Source organism: Equus asinus, chromosome 5, assembly GCF_041296235.1.
Source record: "Equus asinus isolate D_3611 breed Donkey chromosome 5, EquAss-T2T_v2, whole genome shotgun sequence".
Lineage (NCBI taxonomy): Eukaryota > Metazoa > Chordata > Mammalia > Perissodactyla > Equidae > Equus > Equus asinus.
The window spans coordinates 53,774,000-53,794,019 of NC_091794.1; the positions used below are offsets into that span (position 1 = coordinate 53,774,000).

Below are 20,020 nucleotides of genomic sequence, written 5' to 3' on the forward strand. Positions count from 1 at the left end.
GCTCCACTCTAATCACACTCTGCTACTTGCTTGTCTTGGAAAACTCCAGGCACACATCTGTCTCATGCCCCTTGCTTTCTATTCCTTCTGTTGAAATGTTCTCCCTCCAAAAAATTGCACGACTTACTCCTCTCCTCCATCAAGTTTTTACTCAAAAGTTTCTTTCCTATCAAATATTGCAGAGTTTCCCTGCTCAGAGTTAAGCAAAGTCAAGGTTAAGAGCTCAGTCCTTAGACTTCCAAATTGCCCTAAGATTTCTGACACCAGTTGTAAGTTCAGGGTCCCCAGGACCACTCTCACTTCAGACTAGCTGGCTACAAATTTGGGGTGCCACAAACTCCCTCAGATTTGCTAGTTCACTAGAATGACTCACAGAACTCAGGAAGTGTGATCATTACAATTAGAGTTTAAATAAAACAAAAAGACATACATCAGAACCAGTCAAAAGAAGAGATACGTAAAACAGGGTCTGGTACTGACAGGGTTCCAAAGGCAAAGCTTCTGTATCCTCAGAGATAGTCTACAATGTGCAGATGAAGTATTGCCAATCCGATAAGCTCATGTGAGCTTGAGGTCCAGAGTTTTATTTGCATTTCATTATATAGGCATACTTGATTGAATTATCAGCTATATGGTTGAACTCAATCTTCAGCCCCCTCCCCTTCTGGAGATCAGGCTGATATCAAGTGGCTCAAAGTCCCAACCCTCTAATCACGTGGTTGGTCTTTCTGGAATGGCCAGTTCCTTTCCTAAGATTGTCAGTGTGAACAGTCCCACCCTAAGTCTTGTCATTAGCAAAAGCCACCAGGTGCACACCATGAGTGACCTTGTTAGCATAAACTATCAGTTATGGTGCAAAATTCCAAAGATGCGGAGGTTATCTCACAGGAACTGTGGACAAGAGCCAGTCAAATTCATTTTCATACACTCCCTCACCATGCACACCCTAATACTTGCTCACTAGTCATTTCCTATTATCCCCACTCTCCATTTTATTATCTCCAGCAGCTGTTACTGTTGAACATATTATGTATTTTATCTTGTTAATTGTCCATCTTCCTCATAGAATGAAAAATATAAGAGGCAGGAATTTTTGTCTACTGTCTTTGTTAAATCTTCTGTGACTCAAATAAGCCTGATGTGGTATGCACTCAATAAATATTTGTTGAATGAATGAATGAATGGATTTCTTCTCTAAATTCAGATCCTCTTATACCCCTCCATTCTTTAATTTAAGATACAATTTCATTTGTATACCATGCACAGAATATGAATCCTTGAATATTTGCATATTTAAGAATTATCCAATGTAAATTGTATCCTCTTAGTCTTCTTATGACAGTGGAATATTTCAGGTGGGCTTTCAATTTATAACTATTAATTATGGCTTCATTTTACTAGTTATAAAGCATACTGAAATATACTCACTTTAAAATCACTGTATAGTTTACTTAGAAATCGTAATCTCTGAATTTTTAATCTAATTTAATTTTTTATCCCCAAAGCCCCAGTAGGTAGTTGTATATCCTAATTGCAAATCATTCTAGTTCCTCTATGAGGGAAGCCACCTCAGCATGGCTTGATAAGCCATGCTAGGTCTGTGCCCAGGATCCTAACCAGCAAACCCCGGGCTGCCAAATTGGAGTACATGAATTTAACCACTTGGCCATGGAGCTAGCCCATGAATTTTTGATTTTTAATTTAATAATCAAAAAGAATCAATTCTTGTGTAGCACTGGGTAGGCAATATTGGGATATATAACCACAAGAAAACTTGATGCATGAAGCCGAATGCATACTGCTTCTTCATATCAGGCATCCTGAGTCAGTTACTGTCTTTTCAAAAAATCCATTCATAAAATGAATTATCAAATCTGTCCTCAAATATCAATAACAAGCAGGTAATTTCCTGAAATACGGATGTTGGGAAGATGCTCTCTGCCTTTTTCGGCTGAATAAGCTGTGTCTTAAAACTTTTCAAACCTACATAAGAGGAAAACTATAATGGATGATTTTTAGACAACTTTTCTATACCACAAAGTAGAAAAAGCACCTGATACTCAAGTAAACTGAAGAACTCAAGTAAAAATAAAGCATAGATTTCTCCATTTCTTGTGAAATTTTAGATATTATCAGTTTGAATTCTTTATTTTATGACAGAAAATATTTTTGAAAAATAGCAAAGTCAAGATGTTTAAATTTATCTTATAATTTTGAGATTAAATTATACAGTGTTGCAGAATTGTCTATCTGGGAAATATGTTGTATTTCACAAAGTTTTTATTTGATACAGATAGGAAGAGAATTATATCTAAGTTTTAAACTCTTTGGAGATTTCTTCAAATTATAGAGTAAATGCTCCATCACTTCAATCACTATTTCAATCACTTTTTGAAAACTATATCTGCATCCATAGGCAAAGAAATTTTATTATCTCTGTATTACAATTTGGAATGTCATGAGTTGTTTCATAGGACAAAGGTTGTTAAATGAACACTGGCAGTGCCATTAGTGCTTTGCTCTTGAACTCAAGTACATGTCAGCTCTGTTTAAGTCACCATTTGCAAAGCCAGAAATGAATGTGCAGTTAAAATGGTGCCATAAGTTAATTAGAGTGGAATTAGAAGAAAAGTGGGCAATTTAGGAACATGAGAATTGCTGTACCGAATCAAACCAATGATTCCCCTGGTTTAATATCCAGCCTCCAGCAGCTGTACTTGTTAGTTTCTAAAGCTTTGAAAGAAAGGAAAAAGACTACATAATTCACCTAGACAACTGTGCCTTCTGTGATCTGGAGAAATTTTCTTCAGGACATCTCTCAAATAATACCCTAAAGCAGGAGGTTTCAATCCTACCATGATACTGGTTTAGCTTGAATAGCTCTGGTTATTAATAATTCTTATTAAATCATCCAATTCCGACATAAAGTCAACTAGTCCATTGGGAAGCTATTTATCTCTAAAGCTCCTGAATCCATGGTTGAACATGTCTGCTCTCTGATAAAATATGAATTTATGGTACTTATTCGATACAAGTTCTTGATGTAAAATCTCCCTGTAGATAACCATACTGGATAAATGCCCAATTCTCTTTCCAACCTTTTTTGGGTTCACACCAATTCTCTTTCCAAACTTTGTTGTGTTCACACCTTTTGGCAAAAAGAAGTCTTGTATATCCTATCACTACTCCCAATTTCCTATCCCTTAATAATCTACAGAAGCTATTTCAATGATCAAGAATTTTGTGTCCTGAACTTTTAGAAAAGTTCAACTGGAGTTTTTCGTATATGATTTTGCTTAAGTTAGATGCATCTAAGAGAAAGGAATGAATTACTGATTCTTATCACTTTAGGCTTCTGGTTTCTCGATTATTTTAGACACCACCTCCATGTCAATATTTCTAAAATGTTATGTTCACAATAAGCCATTTAGTCAAAAATCCCTTAAAAATAGTAAATGCCTACAAGCTAAAGTCTAAACCATTTTCCCAGGCTGTCAGAACTTAATGTGATAACATAAAGATCCTAAAGCTATAACTCTAATAGGATCTCCTCTATCCTAGAATCCAAGAAAGCTAGTTTTCTCATTGTTATTTGAATTAAGATCAACACTCATTATTTTTGCATATGCTAATTTTCTTCCCTTTCTCTTGCTTTCTCAACTTTTCTTTCTGGCTCAGGTCCTTATTTCCTCTTGTTACTTCAGCTAGAATCTCATTCCTTCAGGTAATTTCCTTTCAAATGTAATGACTGCTCCCTTTTCTGAGGATTTCTGTCTCTTGGTTTACACATGATTTATGTTACAATATGTTGTTGGTTCTTTGTTTTCATGGATGTTATTGCTTGTAAATTCCCTGAGGGAAACTACATTTCCCATCTTTATTTGTATTTCTAGAGCCTAGTGCAGTGTTTGACTCATAATAACAGCATAAAAATATGTTAAAGAGAAATCTATAGAATCACCAGTGACCAATTAGTTGGAGCCACTTTCAAAATGTTTAGTCTTTGAGTTTTTGTTTGTGAAACCTAGCCAATAATATATTATTGAGTGCTACAAAGGTATAAATGAAATGAAAACTATAAAATTCTGAAAAATAGAGCCCAGTAATACTGATTTAAAAATCACAATTAAAGATATGGAAAATAATGGCTCAGAAAGAGAAAATGAAAGTTCTGAATTGGCTAAGACCCATGATGTTGGGAAATGAAAGAATTCTGAGGAGAAGTAATAGGAGGCACAAAGGCAAGGAAGTGAAATAAGGAACTGCCACTAATTCCTGTTGGTTGGCTCATAAAGACAATACCTGAAAATAAGCTTGGAAATATGAGTGCACCATTTTCTTTAACCTTTATTTAAACCCACTGGGGAACTATTGAAAGATTTTTAAGCAGTGACCAGATCTAAAAGAATGTAACAATAACTTGAATGTGAGACTGAAGGCAGTTTCCTAGAGTAATGAGGCTATTGCGTAATAAGGACATATGTAATAAATCGGTCCCAAACTCAGGCAGTAATGAGAACAAATAGAAGGAAATAGATGTCAGAGATGTTGAGTAGATGGTATTAATGTTCACTTCGAGGAGATTGGGACTGGGATAAGGGAAGAAGATATAACAAAAGTAACACTGCCACTTTGAGCATATTTAAGTGTGAAGAAAACGTTAGCATTATTGAAATAGAAAAAAAAATTTTTCTCCCTGTACATTGAGCAGAAATGCAAGTAAAAAGTTCTTCTCTAAATTTTAATCCTACAATCTTAACTAACATACTGCTTCAAGGTACTGAAAACACTCAACCCAGTTCATTTATGCCTGACATCATCAAAACAAATCTACAATTTTTTCTGACTTTTTAAAAGCTCTTGCTGGTTTTTGAGAACAGTATTCGTTTTTCTAGCAATGACTTCAGTCGAACCATAATGTCTCTCTTTAATTTTTTAGAAATCCAAATGGGACCCAGAGCAATAGCACAAGATGGCCTGTCTTCAAGAGCACTGAACAAAAATATTTAACCTTGAATACAGAGTCACCAAAAGTGTACACCAAACTACGAGCTCAACAATGTCGATTCTGGACACTATTTTTTCCTAAAGTCTTGGAATTGACAGGTGTGTGTTATTTAGTATTTGGTTAAATGATTGGTGGTGGATTATGTAAAAGTGGAAAAGGTAAAGCATTCAAGGCATGGTGATGGTGTTAATCTGTGACTTCACAATTGCTTGATTCCAATGAGTCCATTCTTTTAACTTTCCTCCAACAAGTTTAGATATGTTTTGAGGTCTTAGTATATGAGCCACACTTTAGTAGTTAAATAAAATTAAAATAGAAATTTTCCCCTAGAGGAAGATAAAACCTAGTAGTGAAACTAAAATAGAGCCCTACTGGTTATTCAGGCACTTTTTGTGGAATTAATTAATGGATAAATAAATAAATATATAAAATAAGCTATAGAACTAAAAAATAAAAGTAATAAAATATAGAACTAAATATAATTTATACTCAAAAAGAGATAGAGACAAATTTATTGATTCATCGTAGAACCCTTGCTTTCTAAGGGGGAAAGAAACTCCAAAATTTATATATTTAATAACACAATCCAAACATTTCTAGATATTCTGAGTTTGGAAATATTTATCTAACACATACAAATATTACATAATACAATAAACAGATAGTAATTTAGTTAACTAATCTTCAAGAAATGATTACTTAGACTTATGTAAGGAGATACTAAAAAAACTGGTTCAGATTATCACATTATTTCAAAATTAATTAGTAAAAAAATGTAAATCAACTTGAATGATCACATCTTCTGTGAGAAAAATGAAATACACATCCAAATCACTGCCTGCTTTTAAAATGCCCAGCTGTTTATAACCCATATGGCTCCTGAAGTCTATTTTCTAGCTTTATTTTTCAAATAAAAGTAATACAGTTTCAACCATCAGACATTTTGCTGGCCAGTTCCTTTAGACTTCACCGTTCTGTTCATCATAACACTCTGCCATTTTCATGCTGTGCATTAGATATCACAGTATAGTAGATTTTTTAGTTTCTTGTTTAGAGAGGTTAGGGGTTAGTTTCAGGCAAATATGGGCATCTCAGAGCTATATTTGATTGTTTAATATGCCTTGTGATTATCAGACATTACTCACCAAAATTATAATTATGTCCTCCATCTGTTTGGGAGATGTTCCTGGTATACCAGTGCTCTGTGTATTACCAAATGTTCTGTGACATAATATATATCCAGAGATGGCTTCTGCCGCCCTTGGCAGAGCTACAGTGCTGCCCTTGTGTCCTCCGGGTGTGAATAACAATGAGGTAACGCATTCAGTCTGCCAAGAGATCAGAAGAGGTGCCATTTAACATACCACAGCCTACACAGTCTTAATCTTTACTTACTGGTTTTTTAAATGAGAGGGTCGTAATTGAGGGACAATAAGAAGGGAGTGAAGAGGATTTTAAATAACTAATTTATTACAAGCCGAACTGAGTCTTTCTGGTTCAAGCACATATGGTTTATTGCAATTTATTTGTTGATAAAATAGAATTTGAATATCAGTAATTTTTGAAGATGTACTTCAAAATCTTTATCTCTAAATACGCAACTGCCATAAAGCAGGTTGTATAAGTGTTTGGCTAGTTTTGCTGCTGCTTCTGATGCAGTGCCAAACAACTTACTAGTTCCAGCCATACTCAGCTGGATGGAAGTATGATACATACCTTGCTCCGGGTTAGTATCATGCTCTGGGATAGTTCCAATGTGTCTTGAGGACAATTTTATATTTTAGCACTATATCTTTTTTCAGATAATTCCCCCCTAAAAGTTGTATTAAAATTATTTTATAAATTTTAAAGTAAATGCAGGATATGATCGTTGTAACATCAATGTTTTCATTAATAATCAAAAATTTTTAACATTTAAACAAACAAAGCCAGTTTGAAGTTAGGTTTGGGGAAGTTTTATAAGTAAACAATGTAGGGGAATTAAAAAGATCAAGAACACATGTTCTTACCATACCTTATATTTTTCAAAGTGAAATTTTCACAAAACTTCAAACATTTCAGTCTTTAATGTTTTGAAAATTTATTCAGATGACTTGGGCTGAAGTTTTTTGGAAATAATTTTTTTAATAAAGGCAACTCTACAAGTAAAGGAAAATTTCAGAGAATAACTACTGATTAGATTGCCTAAAAGGGGAAATGTTCAACTCACTCAAGATGGAGCCCCAATAAGCTTTATAAGTAACACTGAAGGAATACTTTACATTTGAGCAACAAATCTTCTCAAATAAAATGATCCTTAAGACTTGTTTAAATACATGAATTCCAGCATTTAACTTCCATACTATACTTCAGCACATGCCTGTGCTGTTACTGCATGCACCTGCAAGAAAAAAAACATGCAATATTCGTTTCAAATCAAATTCAGATGTTTTCCTAAGAATGTAACTGCACAATATCTCAGAATCATTTAAAAAAGAAAGAAAAAGAAATAGAAAAATGACCCATTCAATGTCAATAAGATATCAATATTTTTCACTAAAAGTGGAAGAGCAAATTTATTTAAAGGAAAATCATCTTTGACCTTCACGTCTTCCCAGTGAAGAAAAAGAGATCCAGTGGTTTCTCCTTTGGCATTTGAATAAATCATGAAACATTGTTGCTTGCCAAAACTGAAGAAGACTACATATAAATCTAAGAGCTGAGATACCTCTTGGATTGGTCGCTTGGGAAAATCATTTACTGCTATTTGCTAATCAGTTAGCAAGACTGGCAGCCAAAGATGAGTGAGCGGAATGGTGGTTAGGAGAAAAAAACTGTTTTGCTGTTTTTGTATTTGAATTTTCCATTCCTCACTAAAAGAAAAACAAAACAAAAAAATAAGCAAAAGGCTTTGGGTAACTTGATAATCAAACCCAATTATTTTTTGTTTTACTTTAGAAGTGTATGTGGGCTGGCCCCATGGCCAAGTGGTTAGCTTTGTATGTTCTGCTTCCCCAGCCCAGGGTTTCGTCAGTTCAGATCCTGGGCACAGACTTAGCACCGCTCATCAGGCCGTGCTGAGGAGGCATCCCAGATAGCACAACCAGAAGGACCTACAGCTAGAATATAAAACTATGTACTGAGGGGTTTTGGGGAGCAGAAGAAGAAAAAAAAAAGATTGGCAACAGATGTTAGCTTAGGTACCGATCTTTAAAAAAAAAAAGCGTATGAACCGTTCACAAAGCCTAGCTTGAGTTTGTAGTAGTTCACTCTATCTTACCCCACACTCAAAATAGTAGCAGGACAGCTAATAAGTTTGTGATCTACAGCATAAAGAATTATACATTCCTTGGTAATTTTAATAATTGGTCAACAAATAGGGAAATAAGCAAATAATGCGGACGGGAGAGACTTTCAACAAACTCTCAAAGTATATGAAATATGGTGGTTTTTAAATTATAATGCTCAGCACAATACAATGTTAATTTAATCTCTTGTTCTAACTTTGTCTCCATTAAGAGTTTTGGGTTGAGACACCTCTCCTGTGTTCCCTCCTAACGCTCAGTCTTGATTAAATAGACTCGGCTCTGGTGAAATACTGCTCACTCTTTTTAATTGCAACACAAAAACTAGTTTTATTATTATTACTCTTTCCATAGGGAAGAAAGCCTGACTTTCTTTTTTCCAAATTAGACAATAATGTGGGCAAGGCAAAGCCCTGAAAATGTTGTGTCCGTTTGTTTATGAACTACTGGTATTGATCTAGCTGTACAAGGATTCAATAAAGGGCAAAGTTAGGAATAAATTTTTGTAACAAGGGCAGTAACTCCATTAGTGTAGCTCTGATAGGTGCATAGAGCTTGATAATGTACACACCATCTGATTTGTCCTTCACAGTAACACTGCAAAATGGGGATTACCAATCTCATTTACACTTGGAAAAGTATTTTCAAAAGTTAAGGATTTTTTCAAGGTCAAGCTGAAATTTCAACCCATGGCTCTCCAAAGCCTATAGTGCTGTCCTTTATTTCACACTGCAGTATCTTGTTAAGTACAGAACAAATAGAGCTACATCTCATAGATGATAAATCTATAACCAGTTAAGTAGCATTCTAGTTTTGGAGGAAGAAGAGAAAGAAAGGGAGGAGAAAAATTTCTAATTTTGGCTTTGATTTGTGTGATGGGACTCACAATTTTTATTATCTTTTTACTATGATATATTCAGTTCCTCTGGATTCTATTAGAAAATAATCAAATGTTTCATATTTTATTGTCTCAATCAATGTTCAGTACTTTTAAGGGAAGAATGTACTCAGGTTTACTAAGCATTTGTACACTAAAAAGTAAACTATTTCAATACACTAAATTGTATAGATGTTTGATTATGACACATATGGAAATAAATTTACATTTATATGAATCAATGGATTTGGTATTATTCCATGAACAAGAAAAGAAAATCAAATCTAGGACCTTTTCCATAAGTATTAAAATTCATGATCTAAATGCTAAATTACCAATCATTTATTTATTATATCAAAATTTTGTTCTTTCTGAACTTTAGAGGCTTTATTTTGTATAACATTTAAAACAGCATTTAATCATAAAAAAGAATGCAATAGTGAATCATTTGGCATACTATTTAGTGTCTTTCATCCACATCTAAGTTTTTTGACTCTTTAGAAAAGTTCTATTATTCACAAAATAATTATAGTCATTGACCTTTTAAAAGCCATTTTTACATAAAAATGGGACATTTTTGCATATATTCTCAAATATTTGTCCAATGTCCAAGCATTATGAATATTTCAAACCTAAATATATCCTAAATTACAGGGCATATTTTAATGGCTGTACGAATGTTTTAAATATTTTGATTTTCGTGTAAACTAAAAATGACTCATTGAATGTGCTCCATTGTTAATAGTGTGAACGAAAAGAAGACATTTTTTCATGTATACTATAATATAGTATGAGACCACATGAAGTTTCTTCTCCAAATTAATATCTTATGAAGTTACAATTAATTTAAAAAATTCCCAACTGAAAAATGTATATTAAAATAATTTTATCCTTGTTTACAGGATAGTTGAAGTAACTTACAATTTTGGCTTTAATTCAGTGAGTATAGCTCAGCATCCTAAAATTTTAAATAGTAAGAGAATTACAAATGTATGAAATACTTATAGATTTAAGTAATTTAAACCATCTTCTAGCCTTACCATATCTATTTATATTAGGAACATAAATATGTGATCTTTAAAAGTTTGTAAGTAAAGAGTTTTATTGTTCACAAACTTTATTCTTTAACATAATACACTTTCAAATGAATCGATAATTCAAGGTTTTAGTAGTACGCAGGCCTTTTTTTGTTCATTGCCTCCCATTATTTCTGGCATAAACACTTCTCTGGCCTGACACATACACACACTTTGCAAACTACTGGAAAGCAGCGATTGTCTCTGTCATCCTTCTAATTTGCAAAGCAATTAATGAACTGCTTTTGCGTAGCGGTTTCAATAAAGTGCTTTCAATGACTACACGTTGTTTGGAATTAAAATATATGGATATAGGATGAGTGTAAAATTTATGTAGAATGCCAATTGCAAAGTTATCCTTATGCATTAATATTCATTACAAACATTTTCATCAGAAATAATAGCCTGCTATATAATTATACGTAAATGAGATACATTAAATGAGATTTTTGTTATGTGTATAGAGGTCAAAAAAATAGAATAATATCTATATATCTTCTTAGAAACTAAAGTAAATATAAAGTAATATAATTTGGTATAATACATAAACTGATTTTTGCGTTTTATGTTATGTACATTCTATACATTATATTATTTACATTTTCATATAATGTATAAAATTTTATTAGAAGATTTTCAGTTAGTGAAAGAACCTAGTAATAAATTATGAAGAATAAAAAATTGCTGTACACTGTACTTAGAGAAAATGGATCTGTAATCAAAGTTATTTTTCAATTAATGTAAACAGATTAAAAGTTAGATTAATGCAATTTATTCCATGTTTTACAGGAAATATTGATGAAGCAGAACGAGAATGGAAAGCAGGATTCCATCGCTGGAACAATTACATGATGGACTGGAAAAATCAATTTAACGATTACACTAGCAAGAAAGAAAGCTGTTCAGGTCTCTAATTAATAGATTTACCCTTTATAGAAGGTTCCTTGTCCTGTAGATGAAGGCAAAAATATCAGTAGCTTTCTCACACACCTAATAGGAAAGCTCTTATGTAGCCGAAACAAAAATGCCAGAAGGATAATATCGATTCCTCACTTCTTTCATTTAGTGTTGTACCTAGCATTTCAAAATCCAAATGGTTAGAACGTGTTTAATTAAATTTCACAATATAAAGTTTGACAATTAATTGTATGCATATTAAAATGATTTGCAGCTTCTAACTCTCTGTTTCCCGAATAACTTTCAAAAATGTTTCCCCTGAAAGTATCTATATTCTGGTTTTAGTTGCATATATATTTTCATTACCACTCATAAAAAGGTATCTTTTTAAAATGAATTAGATCTTGAAACACTGGCCACTATAATCTACAGTACTGCTTCTTTTAATTTATAAATTTAATGTCAATATGAGATATTAAAATGAACGGAGAAAATAAGTGGCCCCTTTGTTTTTTATGTAAAAGCATGAGAAAATCTTAAAATAAAACCTCGGTCACTTGGAAACACCTCATGATAGAAACAAAATGTTGCTGCCAAGAGACAAAATGTAAAAGAATGGAATTATTTCTGTTTTGTATTTTTAAAAATATGTATGCTTAGAGTCCTCCAATTGTATTCCTTATTCTTTCAACTGTTCCCTTTCCTCATCTGCCTGCTTCTCGACTCTCCCTAAACGTGTACATATATTACTGTTTCTGTGTCTCAAAAATAAAAACTATAGATGAGCAGCAATCTAAAATCAGATGTCATGTACCATCTGGGATAGGGGAAACCTTGGCTGGACTCACAAATATTAAGATTTTAATAGGGAAATTGTTCAGTTCCAGGAGAGAAATGGTTATACCTTCTGCAGACAAATGAGAGCATTTTTATAATTTAAAAACTTACGAGGATGCATTTACTAACTTGCATGGCATGGTAACACATCCAGTGACTAAATTCACTAAGTAATTCACTGAAAGGGAGAAGTTGAAGGATTTTAAGTTCCAGAAAAGGGCATACTTATTGATCATGCTAATTACGCATTGAAAACTAGCACTCAGGATAGGACAAAGTGAGTCTGTAGGTCTGTGGAGTGTTGGTTAAGTCATGCACCATTGTTCGTTGGTCCTAAGTATGTCTATAGTTAGATCCAATATGGGTCTGCCATCCTCATTCAGAGAGTCACTCAAAGATCATGGTACTTTCTCAGTTTCAGCTGGTTACAGAGAATTGCTATACAAGCAAAGTTAGTTTTGATATTACTTCAGTGCTGCTGTAAATGGACATTTTGCTTTATAGTTCTTTCCTCCTCCCGAGATGAAACACACACACACACACACACACACACACACACACACACAAATGATTAGAGAATTATCAGGCCTCCCATTCTATACCACCATCTTGGTTTCAGGTGCCATTCTTCCAGAATCCATTATGTTTTTCTGAATCACTTGAGCCTCCTTTTGATGCAAGTGCCTCTGAAATATGAAACAAGAGGATGATGGCTGTTCAACAGCATTAAAGACCCTTTAAAAATACTCTTGGGGCTGGCCCGGTGGCATAGTGGTTAAGTTCTCATGCTCTGCTTTGGCATCCCGGGCTTTGCCAGTTCGGATCCTGGGCATGGACCTGCACACCACCTAACAAGCCATGCTGAGGTAGTGTTCCCCCATGGAAGAAACAGAAGGACATACAACTAGGATGTACAACTATGTATTGGGACTTTGGGGAGAAAAAAAAATACTCTTGATGAGAATAATAATTCGGAAAACATAACTAATGTTTGCAGAATACCTGTAACCTTCCTCACATGACAAACCCCAGTCATATAAAAAGATCCCATCAACTACTTGTCCCACCTTGGACAACTAGTTGCTTTGTTCTTGAATGTCAGCCAGACTCCCTTCACTTACTCTGAAGCTTTTACCCAAAGGCAACAAGAAGTGTTAGCCAGCACATAAACCCCTCTGAGCTTATTCTTTGAATAAACTAATGTGAATCCACTGTGTCCATCATCGCTGTAGGAAGTCAGGTTAAGGCTTTTTTTAAAAAAAACACTCGTATAAGAGAGTCTATATCATTTCCCTTATAATTTCTCTTATGGTTGTCATTAAAGGGCAGTTTAAAAGCAGGATTCTAATTCAGGGACCCCAAACCAGGGAAGGAACTTATGCATAAAGTAAGGGAAGTCAGTATCTCTGACTTCTTCTTGGAGATTTGCATTTCAGGAGGCTCACAGATGAAAGAAAGTTTGGTTACGTGAGATATTAGCAATATATAAGTATTAAAACCTCAAAATGGCAGAAAACCCTTCCTAGAAGGCAGAGTGTGGGGAGCTGTTATCTTAGCATGTGTACCCAAAGCCACAGAGGTTATGAACTAATTTTGGTAAATTTTTTAGGTACATTTCTAAAAATCTTGAGGGACAGTTAAAGTTTACAACAGAACAAATGTAATTCGTCCAACCAGTGTCAGGATACCTAGCTTAATCAATTATTTCAGTGAAAAAGTGTTATTATTTCTTGTGGTGTGGCACCATCTGTAAGACTTTATACTGTATATCCTTACTGAAAAATGATTATCCCTTATGGTTTAGTATCCATGTAATATTTATAAGGATTAAGGTAACAAGTCACATATCTTAAGAAAATACCATTATAACTAGTTTTGTTTTTCCAAAAAAAAAATGTCTGCTGAATATTATTAGCATGCAGGGTATAATTTTTAAAAGTAAGGCAATTAATTTCTGCCTAATCAGAAATTAAATTTCATGGATAAACCTTAACATAATTGCAGCTGTGACATTTTTATCAGAATATTCTAATAAATGGAACCTTCCTGACATTACTGAAGAAGGATGACAAACTCAACTGTTAGAGTTTCCCTTTGCAGCTGTAGCCTTACTGAATTCAGCAAAAGTGTTCTCATTATAAACAGTTTGTTTTAAAATTAGGGTAGTAAGAAAAATAAGAAATGTAAGTTTTTTGACTAAATGTACTTAATATAAATGTAAACCAAGAGTGCTGTTTATCAACACAATCTTGGTGAAGCTTTAGACTGTCAGAGAATAAAGCAAAGACTACCAGAATTAAACACAGGTACATGCGCATTTACCTTCATATATACCTCCAGGAGTCCAGCAGGGGATCACAGTGAAGAAATCCATGGAATGGTTCCAAGAGGGTGGAATAAACGAGGGTTTTGGAGTGTTCAAAAACAAGAGTGTGGGCCAGCCTCAGTGGCCTAGTGGTTAAGTTCAGCACGCTCCACTTCAGTGGCCCAGGTTTGGCTCCCGGGTGTGGATCTACACCACTCTGGTAGCAGCCATGCTGTGCTGGCAGCCCTCATGCTAAAAAATAGAGGAAGATTGACATACATGTTAGCTCAGGGAGAATCTTCTTCAGCAAAATAAAATAACAAGAGTGCATACGGCCGTATGATGGTCACATGGTCATCTAATCAAACATCAAAAACTAAAGTAAGATATAAAATATATTTCATAAATACAAATGCAGTATATACTTATTGTGCATAAATATATAATTATAAAAACAATGTTAAAATATATAAGACAATATATATTATATTAGGGCCAGTTGTGATAAAAGAAAATAGACATTTTGGTATGTCATTGGTAAGTGCTGCTGTAATGGGAAAACATTTTATTTACAAATTAATTGAACAGACAGATAATAGACCGAGTATATGTCAGTAACTGAGGAACATTGTCAATCAAAATATGAGGAAGGCACTGCAAGGAGCAGAAAAGATAAAACCATTACATATCCATGCAACAAGTTTAATGCTATATCCAAATGTGAACAACATCTAAAATTCAGAATTTTCTTGGAAACAAAGAAAGACAGAGAGGCAGGGAGGGAAAGAGGGAGAGAGGAAGGAAGGAAGGTAGGAAGGAGGAAAGAAGGAGCGAGGGAGGAAATACGGGACGGGGAGAAGGAAGGAAGGAAGCAAGGAACTTCCTTTCTCAATTAGGACCCAACTTTCATGAGTTTAGCTTGCCTTGTTTTGTCTTATCCCTGGTCCAAAATCTCACTATGAGAGTTATCAATTGATGACCCAATAAGGCAATATAAGTGGCATATTGATTTTAGAAGTGAATGCTAACATAAGTAGCCATACGTGCACAACACAAAACCTCATTTATCTTACAAAAAAAGGCTGTTTTTCCCTCCAGATATTGCCCATTTTCTTAGCCTAGTTTAATCCTTTATGGATTTCACATGAAAGGTGAAAAACACGAACTGTCAACACCTTGATGTTCACCTCCAGATTCACCTCTGGGTTCCCAGCCAGGAGCCGCTTGCACAATGCCACCACTCTGGGGATGGTGCTTGTTGATTGAGTAGGTGAATGGGAGGATGACATACAGCAGAGTCCAGTTTCGCCGTGTAGGAGAAAAATTGCATTGTGAGTCTTTGGGGGCCAGGAGGGAGCATGATAAAAAGTAGAAAAGAAGAAGACGAAGAAAAGGAGGAGGAGGAGGAGAAAAGGGAGAGCCACCACTGCCAGGCGCTGGAACTGAATTTATCCAGATGAGCTGTCCAGGCACTTGAGAGTTTCAGGGTAGAAGAGGTGATGAGATATTAACAACCTCTGACCTTGACTACACGTTAGAATCCCTGGGGATAACTGTGGCCTGTGCACAGCAGGCCAATTAAATCAGAATAGCTAAGATTAGAGTCTAGACATCAGTATTTTTTAAAAGTGTTGCAGGTGATTCTGATTTCATCAGGTTGCGATGTGCTGATTGACTTCCCTGTGATAGCACTACTTGCCTTGAAAGGCTTAAGGAGGATGTTTCTCTAGAGAAGAAATTATAGATCCTAGAGTAGGAATTTCCAAACTTTGTCACATGTCAGAATCACCCAGGAAGTTATTAAAAATCCTAGTATCCATGCCACACCCCATACCAATTAAATCGCAATGTAGGGGTGGCAGCCAGGCGTCAGTGTTTCTTTCTTCTTTTTTTTTTTTTGAGGAAGATTAGCTCTGAGATAACTGCTGCCAATCCTCCTCTTTTTGCTGAGGAAGGCTGGCCCTGAGCTAACATCCATGCCCATCTTCCATCTACTTTATACGTGGGATGCCTACCACAGCATGGCTTGCTATGAGGTGCCATGTCCGAACCCAGGATCCAAACTGGCGAACCAGGGGCTGCCAAAGCAGAATGTGTGAACCTAACTGCTGCACCACCAGGCAGGCCACAAGTCAGTATTTCTTAATGATCCCTGATTGTTTCCAGCATACAGCAACGTTTGGGAACCAACGGCTCTTTCTACATGGTTAATTGAAAGAACTGGGAGGATATTCATATTGTTTTAGTATTCATAAGCAGATAACTATAAAATTTGAAACTTTGTGTGAGAAAGAAATGTACTTATTACTGATATATGAGAACCTAATAGTTTTTCTCTGAACAAGGAGCTGCAACAGAGATTACTGAATGTGTAGAATAAATTTGGGGTGCGCACATTTTTCTAAGACCTCTACACTGGAAAATTATCTTTTCAGGGTATCATTTTTACTGATAAATCTATGCTTTGGGGAGAGGCATGTTTGAAAAGTAAGAACGAGTAAATGAAATATATATAATATTTTACAGCGGTTTGTATAATAGCAGTTATTAAGGAATATCATTGTTGGCTTTGAGCTAACCCAGAATTTACTCACTTGACAATAACTGATAATAATAATTCAGAGTTAAGAAAAGGAATTTTAATTCACTTTTTCCATTGCACATTTCATGTAAAAAGTATCGACTGTCCAGTGAATTCTCAAAAATACAAGTAATCATTCTTGCCAGGCTCATAAAGAGGTATTGTCGGGCTTAATTACTTAACGATTATTAAACTAGGTAGGTGAGTACTAAGAGTTGATTTCCCCTCAGAAGAATTAGCAGAAGTCCTTTGCTTGAAGCAATTACTTTTACCTTGTTTTTCTGAAGTGAGACCTTCCATTCTCTTTTAATTGTTTTTTATCTCCTTCAATGGTTCAGGGAAAAAATATCTTATCAAAGAAGTCTCTGGGGAATAAACTATAAAAACGTATTTAACAATGTTAAGCATTCTCAAATTCTTGAAATGAATATGAGAAGAGAATATCAATCAAAGGATCCGTCTATCTATCATCTATGTATTTATCACCTATCTAGGATAACCGCTGCCAATTTTAGCCTAAGGGGGAATGAAAACCAGAGGAATGTTACTAATATGTCTGATCCAGCCGGAATGTAAATTCAAAATCGTTGCCTTGACCAGAATAGTCTTAACATTCCCCTGCACTTGCTTAAACTTTCGACAGATTTCTCCCTGACTATATGCCTCTGACCTCTTGTTTTTAGAGCATTTACTTCAGAAGTTTTGCAGTTGTAAATTCTTTCTCTGCCCCTTTAAAATGTATGTAAATCTCCCAGCCTCTTGCCACTTTTGCTATCTAGGAAAGGTCTTTCTCAAGGATCTGGGAACTATCACTTTGAAATTAAACATTAAAAGAGAGTGCCTCCATCTCCCAGCTCTATGGAAAGGTAGGAGCCGAACTTCAGTGAGAGCCAATTACCAAGCACAGGTGGCCTAGTCTCAGAGAAAAACATTTGCAAACTCAAGAATAACTCTATGTGCTCAACACATCTCATTGGCCAACCCGCTCCCAAATGTCCACCAGCACTTTGCCACCAGTTCACCTCAGCGCTTAAGAATCCTCACAGCTTTTGCGTCAGCAGCAGGGTTGAGTTCTGTCTCTCTCCCCTATCTCACTGGTCTTGAATGAAGTCTTCCTTGACTGTTGAACTTTGCCCAGAGCAATTTTAACTTTAAAAGCCTAAACTAAAATCCGACACTCCTTACAGTGCATAGCGCATCCTCAAATTTCTACCAATTTTCTATTACCATATCAGCAAAGTATACATATTTTTCTTGTAGCAGATGTCCTTCAGAAAGAGTGATTCCCTTGACAATCTAATGAGGAGAGTGGCAGGACTGGCATTATGAGGTGTTGAATATCCATTTTTTTCCCAATATCTTTTAGAGCTTAGGCAGGTAATAATTTCCCTACCTGTGTTAATCTCAAATTTTTGGCACTTTTTACTTTTAGCATTTCTTAACGTTTTAGAGTATTTTTTTCTTCTTTCTTTCTACATCAAACTTATTTTCATGGTCATATTATTTTCCTGATAGAATTGCTGTCAAGAAATGGATTCTCTTTTCTTGAAATAGGATTTTTTTAGTTTCCTTTTTTCTGTCTCTCCTGTCCTTGTACTTTTTGCTTTTTCGTTAATGCAGACAAATAGCTAAAGATACCTGTGCTGTGGTCTAGGACTCACTGGTGATATAAAGAAGGACATTTACATCTGTAATGCATATTTTCATTATACTGTTAAGCCTTTGGGAATAGACCTTAGAAAATAACCTTTTCCCAGCGAAAGATTTATCTTTAGTTTAAGCTAATATAACTTAAACTTTAGGAATTCTCACTTTCAAGGACTGCTTTGAAAGCACCATATGTAATTTTGTATTATTATCCTTAAACAGGGTTCTCAGAAATACGTAAGTTTCAGAATGAACAAAATTTTGTTTAGCTGTTGATTTTTACCACATCAACATAAATGAGCCTTTAGTCTATAGCTCCAGGCACAAAACAACATTTTTAGTCCAGGAGGACTCCTCCTCTCCCACTGCTCTTAAAGATATTTCCATGGTTTTCTTTAGCTGAAATGCACTATCTTTGTTTTACAACATTGTAATATGCTAATTTCAAGTTACTATCTTTGTGCAAAGTAATAAGTGAGTGAAAAACTCAAATGCTATCTGCTGTGGCATTTCAATTTTAAACCAAATGTGTGTATAATATTCTCTTTGGTAAGTGAATTAACATTTTGACATAACCGTGAAAGATAAAATTTTAATAATCTCCTTTGGAGTTGTTTCTTTGAAGTCATGTGCAAAATATTAAGTGAGAATTCTAACGGAACACCATTCCTTCTTTCTTTAGATTTTTGAAGATTTCAAAGACGGCACGTGTGTACCATGTTCTCCATCTCAGTTCACCTGGTGTTACAGCCAGTTAGAGAGGAAGCTATGTACTTAATCTTCAAGTAGATGGAAGGCTGCCAAGGAATGCCTCTAATTCCAGAGCACCTAAGCTCCTTGATGGTTCACTGGCCCTGCTATATGGAATTCTACCACCTCATATACACTTTTCAGCACCTGAAAAACATTCTAACTTTTTCTAGGCTATCTTTCAATCATCTTTTAAATCTCTTTTTGACCATCACCATCCCTTGGAAGAATAAAAATTTGAACTATTATATGCTAATGTCCTAATGAACAGTGTTTGATTTATCCCACTACTATTACCAGTCCAATGCATAGGGTGTAAATTTCAGTAAAGTGAGTCTGGCTTGGATCCCACCTAAAGAAATTCAGTGGTGAAATGTTTTGGGACATTGTCCCATTTAAATTTAGGCAGAGGGAACAAATGAGAAGGCCCTGGGGAGAACTTCTCCTCGACTACTGTGTTCAGGGAACAGCCCGGAGGCCTAAGCTGCTGGAGGAAATAAGGCAGGGTGGTAGGAGATGAGGCTGGGAAGTTAAGAGAGGGGCCGATTAGAAGGCATCATAGGGCTTTGAGCAGATGAGTAACATGATCATAATCATACTTTATCTTAGAAGGATCACTGTGGTTCCTTGGAGTCTAGACTACATGAAGGCAAGAGTGAGTGTAGTTTAATTCTTCCATGCAAGAGATAAGAGAGGCGTAAGCTAGGTAGTAAGTACTTAGGGGAGTAAGAGGTGTTATATTTCTTATATTTCTAAGC

At 35.1% G+C, this 20,020-nt stretch overlaps 1 protein-coding gene across 2 annotated transcripts in view; it reads left to right on the top strand.

The window, feature by feature from the left end:
- The window catches only part of BCHE (butyrylcholinesterase), a 65,603-nt gene extending 46,093 nt beyond the window's left edge, over window positions 1-19,510 (top strand). The window contains exons 3-5 of one of the 2 annotated variants that reach the window (XM_014858908.3): window positions 4,940-5,106; window positions 11,035-11,151; window positions 19,195-19,510. In XM_014858908.3, coding sequence (XP_014714394.2) covers window positions 4,940-5,106; window positions 11,035-11,151; window positions 19,195-19,202 — 292 coding nt within the window. In that variant the 3' untranslated portion in view covers window positions 19,203-19,510. Of the gene's footprint in view, window positions 1-4,939; window positions 5,107-11,034; window positions 11,939-19,194 lie in introns of those variants that run through there. The other variant, XM_014858909.3, reaches the window with a different exon arrangement.
- Window positions 19,511-20,020: the final 510 nt, after the last annotated feature.